Source organism: Cyprinodon tularosa, unplaced genomic scaffold, assembly GCF_016077235.1.
Source record: "Cyprinodon tularosa strain WSP-4 unplaced genomic scaffold, ASM1607723v1 ctg647, whole genome shotgun sequence".
In the NCBI taxonomy this organism is placed as follows: domain Eukaryota; kingdom Metazoa; phylum Chordata; class Actinopteri; order Cyprinodontiformes; family Cyprinodontidae; genus Cyprinodon; species Cyprinodon tularosa.
This window is the reverse complement of record NW_024039393.1, coordinates 160,320-169,525: the sequence shown is the minus strand read 5'-3', so window position 1 is coordinate 169,525 and position 9,206 is coordinate 160,320. Positions and strand designations below refer to the sequence as shown.

General features: G+C 41.2%; 1 protein-coding gene across 4 annotated transcripts in view; it reads right to left on the bottom strand.

The window, feature by feature from the left end:
• Window positions 1-270: 270 nt before the first annotated feature.
• The window catches only part of LOC119799067 (filamin-B), an 88,983-nt gene continuing 80,047 nt past the window's right edge, over window positions 271-9,206 (bottom strand). For all 4 annotated transcript variants that reach the window (XM_038308760.1, XM_038308761.1, XM_038308763.1 and 1 more), the window contains 3 exons: window positions 5,225-5,443; window positions 4,912-5,118; window positions 271-646 (listed from right to left, as the gene is read on the bottom strand). In XM_038308760.1, coding sequence (XP_038164688.1) covers window positions 459-646; window positions 4,912-5,118; window positions 5,225-5,443 — 614 coding nt within the window. In that variant the 3' untranslated portion in view covers window positions 271-458. The remainder of the gene's footprint in view (window positions 647-4,911; window positions 5,119-5,224; window positions 5,444-9,206) is intronic.

Sequence of the window (9,206 nt, the reverse complement as noted above, 5' to 3'; positions counted from 1 at the left end):
TGGGGATCGTTTGGCACAGATTTGTTTTTACTGTCTGGTGTCTGAACTGAACAATGGGTCAAACCTGACGCATATAAAGGAAAGTGCTTTTTTTTAGTCTAGCTCTAAAGCCCCCGATCCGGTTTAAGATTTTTGCATTCATGCAGACAAACGTAGTGACTAGAAAAACTGGAAAGTCCAAAAGAGAATTAAGCGTGAGTTGCAGGGCAGCTATAAGTAATGTGTTACGTTATCTACTGTTAGTTTGGTGATGCAGCAGGAAGCCTAAGAGTGTGTTGAATGTTTTATTCTTGTTTTTACATTGAGATCAGTTCAATTGTGGCAGAAATAACCATATAGACACAAACTCCTCAACTTTGATAGAAATAAACTGAGTTCATTTTTGTTCAGCAGGGTTTTCATTTGACAGTTTTATGTAGTGCAGCAATGTTTCCTCTCCAGCTCAGCTCTGAGGTGCATCATGGGACGGTGACGTTGAATGGAGACCCAGGGATGTGGTCATCGCCCCACTTCACCACCAGGATGTAGTTGCCCTGTTCCTTCAGCACGTAGCTGACGTTGTACTGCAGGTTTCCCAGATGTTTGACTAGAACCTCCTCACAGGGGACCTGAGGGCCATACACGCCCACCAGGAGCATGTTCTTACCTGGGAAGAAATGTAGAAACGCAAACATAAAATTCTTATGCCATTTCTGTTTAAATGCTAGTTGTTGTGTACAAAATAAAGCACAGCTTTACTGGACCTTGATATAATCTAAATGTGGATATTTTAATTGTTACACTCCAATGTGAAGAGGATCTGGATGTAGTCCATGTTCAGATACGTTTGGATAGATACAGATGGATTCTCGCTCTGGGTTTCATTTACTTGGTGTCCAGAAATACAAAAACAAACCTTGATGCTATCCTTAGAGAAGACGTGTCAAATAGGTCTGGAGTAAAAACTGCTTACAAAGACTTCATTCTTTTACCAATATTTCCCAAATATCCACTGAAATAGTGATGGAGGAAAAATCTATATGTAGCTCATCTGAAAGGTTGCAGCACGAGTTATAAGGAGAGATCATATCTCTCATATCCTAGCTTCTCAATTGGCTTTCAGTTAAAGGAATAGTACACCCAAAACATGATTAGCCTTCATTTTCTACTCACCCCCATGCTGAACAACACTCTGGAGTACTTTTTTGATATCTCAAATGCATCTGAAGATCTGGGAGGCTTCTTGCTGTCTGCTGACATTCAAATAATGGAGGTCTATGGCGCCCGAGGCAGAAAGGTCCATAAAAGTCCACAAAAAACGTGTCAATATTCCTCCATACTGCTCGTCCAATGTATTCCAAGTGTCCTGAGTGGGTAGCGTCCATAATTTACTCGAAACAAAGTCATTTAGAATGTTTTTAGAGCATAAACAGTAGTGTATAGGATTTCCTGAAAGCGAGTTCATGAGTCTACGGAAACCGCGGCAGACCAAACCAGATGAAAGTGCGCATTCAGCTCGGCAAAGAACTCATGCTCTTCCTCAACACTGAAGTCCTCAGACATTTTTCTTTCGTTGTTTCTTTCTTTGCACAGGTAAACAGCACATTTCTTCTTCTACGCTTGCATTATCGGCAGAGCAGACGCTGAATGCGCACTTTCATCTGGTTTGGTCTGCAGCGGTTTCCGTAGCGTCGTGAACGCGCTTTCAGGAAATCCTATACACTACTGTTTATGCTCTAAAAACATTCTAAATGACTTCGTTTCGAGTAAATTCTGGACGCTACCCACTCAGGACACTTGGAATACATTGGACGAGCAGTATGGAGGAATATTGACACGTTTTTTGTGGACTTTTATGGACCTTTCTGCCTCGGGCGCCATAGACCTCCATTATTTGAATATCAGCAGACAGCAAGAAGCCTCCCAGATCTCCAGATGCATTTGAGATATCAAAAAAGTACTCCAGAGTGTTGTTCAGCATGGGGGTGAGTAGAAAATGAAGGCTAATCATGTTTTGGGTGTACTATTCCTTTAAATCCAGAATTTATTGTAGAATTTATAATCCTCCATCTCGCATATAAAGCCCTAAATAACAAAGCTCCATCTTATATCATGATCCAATTGTCCTTATGTTCCAAACAGAACACTTTGCTTTCAATCTGTAGGTGTACTAGTGGTCCATAGAATTATTAAAGTAGAATGGGAGCCAGATATTTAAAAAATACAGCCTTTAACTTTAATCTTTGATAAAACAGAAGTGCTTAGTTAAAAAAAAAAAAAAAAAAAACTTTCTCTGTCACATCATGCTTTAGGCTTATAGTGCCGGAGGACCACATTTCCCTACTCTTCTACTTTCTCCTACTGCTGTTCAAGTATAAAAACTTCTCTGTGGTTTTTGCAGCCATTAACCTCTCAAGCCCAGAGGGTTTTAGGAGCAATCCAGCTCAGACTGGAACAAACATTCACCTTCCATCAACACTATAACCCTGAGCACACTGCTAGAATAACAAAAGAGCCCAGCCAGAGGCCTGACCTAAACCCAAATGAGCATCTCTGGAGTGACCAGAAAATGGCCGTCTAACAAACGCTCACCATCCAACCTGACCGAACGGGAGAGGATCTGCAAGGAAAAATGGCAGAGGATCCCTAAATCCAGGTATGGAAAAAAAAACTTGTTGCATCAATCCCAAGAAGACTCATGGCTGTACTAGCTCAGACGGTTGCTTCCACTCAATACTGAGCAAAGAGTCTGAATACTTATGACAATGTGATATTTCAGTTTCTCCTTTTCAATAAATTTGCAAAAATTTGTATTTTTTTCTTTTTTTTTTGTCAAGATAGGGTGCTGAGTATATATTAATGAGAAATAAGATGAACTTTATTGATTCTAGCAAATGGCTGTAATGAAGCAAAGAGTGAAACATTTAAACGGGTCTGGATGCTTAACACTGTAAATAAAGATTCTATGAAAATTAACCAGACATTGCTTTTCAGCAAAGCTCGAACAGAATGATTTTAAAAACAGGCCTTAGAGTCAGTCTGTGCCATCAGTGGTAGGCATTTCCGCTTTAAAGGCTGCCTTTTCCAGACGGCCTGTTTCAGCTCCTTCCAAAGATGCTCAGTAGGATTGAAGTCTTCAGAACAGTCCTGTGTTTTCCTCTCAGCTCATTATCCTGTTGAACACACCAAGCTTTCTGACGCAGCAGCACATTTCTCTCCAAATGTCCTTATAATCTGGAGATTTCATAGGACCCTGCAGAAATGCAGACACCCTGTTCCAGAAACAGAGCTTCCTCCATGTTTCACAGAGACAGTCTTCTTATCTTGGTCTGTGATCATAAAGCTAATCATCCTCAAGTTCCTGCAGCCTGAAGAACATCTTTAATCTGGTTAGAAGTTTTTCACTTTTCATTGTGTTTCCATTCATCTCTGATTTGTCATCAGTTTTCCTGCTGTTGGCTACAGTCCATGGAAGCTAAATGAATAACTGTGCAGCTGTAGTCAGAGGAACACAGGCTGATTAGAGATTCCCTGACAGCCTTAAGCTTTAACATGCTGCTCTATCTTTTTCTCTCTTCTCTCTTGAGACAACTCTGTCCTTCTTTTCATCTGGTCCATGTTGAGTGCACTACACACCACGTTAGTGCTGGGCGATATGGAAAAAATCATATATCATGATATGGACTATTTTATATCACAATAATGTTATATATCGCAATATGCTCCAATTGAGTACATTTTCAGCAAATCTCTGAAAAATATGACAAAATAATATAATTGCTTACTTTTTCAACTTTATTTTGAAGTGACATTTATAGAACTGTCACAAATTAGAAAAATAAATTGTAGTGCAACAATATATATGCATAAGATGAGGTGGAAGTATGGCTACAGTATCCTTCACATTTTTTCAAATCCTACAGGTATTTAAATTAAATTACTGTGGTTCTTCTTTAGGTATTAGAAGAGGTCTGTCGTGTTGCCATCGGGTAAGGGAACAGTCTTGTAGCATAGTTTGCAAATGTTGTCTGCTCCTTGTTGGACTTGGTAAATCCAAAATGTAACCAAATCACAGATGTGCCCCCTCTTTTTGGTAAAATTTCTTTATCTTGGGTTGCCTGCGTAGCTGTCTCTGTTTGTTGCGACCACAGGTTTAATACTTCAGCCTCCTGCGTCTCCAACTCTCATGAGTTAAGTAACGTAAAGCATGTCGCAAACCCGCGTGTGAGTCAAAAACCCGTAAAGAAGCGTCATGTTGCAAAAACCACAGGACGCCGCTTCTTTGTGGATTAAAAAAAAATAATCTTGTTTATCACTTATAAGCTGTGTGTAGGCTACGTGGCTACACTAATACTATTGTCGTAGTCTACCATGGGAAATATTTGCATGAATACGAGATACAATTGTGTTAGAAACGATAGAATAGAATTAGCACGATAGACACTTTTCTATCGTCCGTACGATATATATCGTCTTATCGCCCAGCCCTACACCACGTCACAAGCAATGACTCCTTGTAGCCCTATATATAGGCCCACTAACTGATTACTAGACTGTAGACACATCTTGATCCAATGCGTCCCTTTGGTCACATTATTCTCAGTCTTTTCTAGAGGAACGATCATTTTAGTCCAGGCCTGTTTCCATGAGGGGATTTTATTTGAAGCAAGGTTGAAAAGAAATGTCTGAATTTCACTTATTTTCAAAGAAAAAATATTTTTTTATTCATAAACTTTTTTTCTGTCACCATTGTGAGTTTTTCCTTCCACTGAACAAGAGGAACCAACAATTTAAACTAAAAATAAACTAAACCTTGACTTTTATATCCTATTAAAACATGAGGGAGAACATCAGCTTATCTTGGAAAGAACTGATCTTGCTGATCTTCCAGTCTCATTTAGCCAACAGCTGAAGGTCTGATCAGGGTCTTACCAGCTTTGCTGCAGTCCACAGAGAAGTTGCTTCTCTGGCTCACGAAGGCCTTGCTGAGTCCGGATCCTCGGCTCAGCACCTTGCTGGCATCAGAGTCTCCCGGCCTGGGCAGGCCGCTCTGAAGGAAGCCGCTGTTGGACGATCGTACAGTTGGATCCAGCATTAGGGTTGACGTCTCGGAGTTGGTCGCATTCACCAGCCGAGCACCTGATTAAAACATAATCAGGTAAGGGAAAGGCGGCTTTAGAGCTTTTAACTGTGGACTGATCGTCCTCCACCCACAGGGGTTGGGGTCTGATTCTGATCACCGTACCTGTGACTCGAGCCTTAAAGGGACTCCCAGTGATGTGGTTGGGTCCTCCATATTTAATGCTGATCACATAGCTGCCCGGGGCCATGGGAGTGTAGTGAACTTTGTAACCCTCTGGGATCTCCTGACAGTCCATCTTCACTTTGGAGGGACCCTCAATGGTCACTGTTAAAGCTCCAGGACCAGCTTTAGTGTTGTTAATGATGAACTCTGACTGGGTTCCTACAAACGGAAGACATTGGGTTCTAAAATTCCCTCAATATGTCATTCCTGTCCTGGTATTGAATAGAATGGTGCGGTGACAATGGGAAGTGCGGTGGATTCACAAAGAATTCCTATGCAAACCCGGCAGGGAAGGGCCCTCAACTCCTGCTACTAGATAGAGCTAAGGTATTGTCAAACAGCAGCACCTCATGAAGAGTCCCGAGCAGGGATGCAGAAGTTGAAACAAGCTGAACTATTTTGTGAAATCGCGACACAGCAGCCAGTCAGGGACTGGTTGTAGATTAAGCTTTTTTAAATTAAATTGGAATAGAGTAGAGAATAATTTTAACAAAGGTAGAAATAAGGAATGCTCTCAAGAGATTTTTAGGTGCCTGTAAAAAAGCTGTTTTAATTTAGTCCTAGAAGCGTTGGTCATCCTCACTCGCCTCCAGCACAGAGCCTGGTCTATGACTGCCAGTCGGTGCTTTATCCAGGGTTATATTTACAAGGAAGTCCCAATCAGAGCTGCATCTGGAGATGCAGAGTTTCAGTCTGGCTTTAGAGCTCATCATAGCACTGAAACAGCTCTGGTGAAAGTCACTAATGATATTCTCATGGCCTCAGATAATGGACTTGTATCTGTGCTCGTCCTGTTGGATCTTAGTGCTGCATTTGATACAGTTGACCATAATATTCTTTTAGAAAGACTTGAATATTTTGTTGGAATTAAAGGAACAGCACTAGACTGGTTTAAATCTGATCTATCTGATCGAATTCAGTTTGTTCATGTTAATGATAGATCTTCAACACGCTCAAAGGTTACCTGTGGAGTACCACAGGGATCAGTGCTAGGACCAATTCTCTTTACTTTATACATGCTCCCAATTGGTAGAATTATTAGACAGCATGGGATTAATTTCCACTGTTATGCTGATGATACCCAGCTATATCTGTCTATAAATCCAGATGAAGCTAACCCATTACATAGATTACAGGCATGTCTTGAAGACATAAAAACCTGGATGACTCTTAACTTTCTGCTTCTGAATGCAGACAAAACAGAAGTTATAGTCTTTGGACCAGAGTCTCTGAAAAAGAAACTGATTAGCCAGTCACTTCATTTGGATGGGATTAAACTGATTTCAGATAATAAAGTAAAAAATCTTGGTGTTATTTTTGATCAGGACCTGTCATTTAGGTCCCATATCAAGGAGGTTTCTAGAATTTCCTTCTTTCATCTGAGGAACATTGCAAAAATTAGAAATATCCTGTCCAGGGGTGATGCTGAGAAACTAGTCCATGCATTTGTTACTTCAAGGCTGGACTATTGTAATTCTTTACTATCAGGAAGTCCACAAACTGTAGTTAAAAGCCTTCAGCTGATCCAAAATGCTGCAGCCAGAGTTCTGATGAAAATTAAAAAGAGAGATCATATCTCTCCTATCCTGGCTTCTCTTCATTGGCTTCCTGTTAAATCAAGAATAGAATTTAAAATCCTCCTTCTCACATATAAAGCCTTAAATGGCCAAGCTCCATCTTATATCAGAGATCTGATTGTTCCTTATGTTCCTAACAGAGCACTTCGCTCTCAATCTGCAGGTTTACTAGTGGTTCCTAGAATTTCTAAAAGTAGAATGGGAGGCAGATCTTTTAGTTATCAGGCTCCTCTCCTGTGGAACCAACTACCAGTTTTAGTCCGTGAGGCAGACACCCTGTCTACTTTTAAGGCTAGGCTTAAAACTTTCCTTTTTGATAAAGCTTATAGTTAGAGTGGCTCAGGTTATCCTGAGCTATCTCTATAGTTATGCTGCTATAGGCTTAGACTTTTGGAGGACATAGGGACCCCCATTTCATCATTCTGCTTCATTCTCTCTCTGTTCTCCTATTCTGCAGAATCTGTTAGTTCAATCTCTAACCTTCTGCTCTCTCTGCTTTTCCTCAGAGTAGCTTTGCCTCGTCTGTTCCTGTTTGGCTGTGACGTCATCCTGGAAAGAAACATCAGCTGTGCTGCTTCTATCAACACCCTTGTTTATAGATGTTGGAGATCGGCCTGTTTTCCAGTGTGGTCCTGTTTCTCTGACCGTGACTAAGTGGATGTGCTTTCTTCGTCCTCTGGCATGGGAGCTGCCTTGGAGCTCGTCTGCCTGGCTGTGTGTTTCCTGGACGGGGCCGCCTTTTACAGCTGCTTTTTGTATCTCTGCTTCTGTCTCCTTGAACCCCAGTGGGCCTCAGCAGATGGCCGCTCACACTGAGCCTGGTTCTGCTGGAGGTTTCTTCCTGTTAAAAGGGAGTTTTTCCTCTCCACTGTCGCTACAAGCATGCTTAGTGTGGGGGATTGTATTTGAGTCAATGAGTCAATGCAATCAACTGGTTTTCCTTAGATAGAAAACTTTGTATCAATTTGACTGTATGATCTGGTTGAACTGTAAAGTGCCTTGAGATGACATGTGTTGTGAATTTGGCGCTATATATATAAACTGAATTGAATTGAAATTGAATTGAATTGAATTGGAGGAACCAAAGTGGATATTGTTTTAAGAGCTTTTCCAAAAACTGATGGTCTCCCCAAGACGATTCAAAAGTTGATTTAGAACAATTTAACAGCTTTCCGTGACGTTAAGTTTCACCTGTGCTTTTATTGTTAAAATCCGACAGCGAGACCTTGACAGGAAATTAACTAGGTTGGCCAGTGGTAACGTGGGTTCATAGCAAAAGGTTTGGGAGGCTTCTGCTAAATTGTTCTCTATGAACCACTTTTGAATCATCTTTGGGAGATCATCAAGTTTTTGAAAAGCCCCAAAAGCTCTTAAAAAAAAAAAAAAAAAGATCCACTTTGGGTCATCCAGATGAAGCTCTGATTCAGTCAGGTTCGGCGGGACTTCCTTCAAAACCTACCCTCAGAAAGCCCTGATGCTGGACAGTGGCAGACTGGGCTCTGTGCTGGAGGTAAGAGAGGATGACCAGTGCTTCCAGGACTAAATTAAAACAGCTGTTTTACAGGCAACTAATCCTCTTGAGAGCATTCCTTATCTTTACCTTTTTAACATTTATTTCTCTGTATTCCATTTTAAGTGAAAAAAGCTTCACCTACAACCAGTCCCTGATTGGCTGCTGTGTCCGGAGTTCATAGAAAAGTTCAGCTTGTAAACTTAAAGGAATAGTACACCCAAAACATGATTAGCCTTCATTTTCTACTCACCCCCATGCTGAACAACACTCTGGAGTACTTTTTTGATATCTCAAATGCATCTGGAGATCTGGGAGGCTTCTTGCTGTCTGCTGACATTCAAATAATGGAGGTCTATGGCGCCCGAGGCAGAAAGGTCCATAAAAGTCCACAAAAAACGTGTCAATATTCCTCCATACTGCTCGTCCAATGTATTCCAAGTGTCCTGAGTTGGTAGCGTCCAGAATTTACTCGAAACGAAGTCATTTAGAATGTTTTTAGAGCATAAACAGTAGTGTATAGGATTTCCTAAAAGCGCGTTCACGAGTCTACGGAAACCGCGGCAGACCAAACCAGATGAAAGTGCGCATTCAGCTCAGCAAAGAACTCATGCTCTTCCTCAACACTGAAGTCCTCAGACATTTTTCTTTCGTTGTTTCTTTCTTTGCACAGGTAAACAGCACATTTCTTCTTCTACGCTTGCATTATCGGCAGAGCAGACGCTGAATGCGCACTTTCATCTGGGTTGGTCTGCCGCGGTTTCCGTAGAGTCGTGAACGCGCTTTTAGGAAATCCTATACACTACTGTTTATGCTCTAAAAACATTCTAAATGA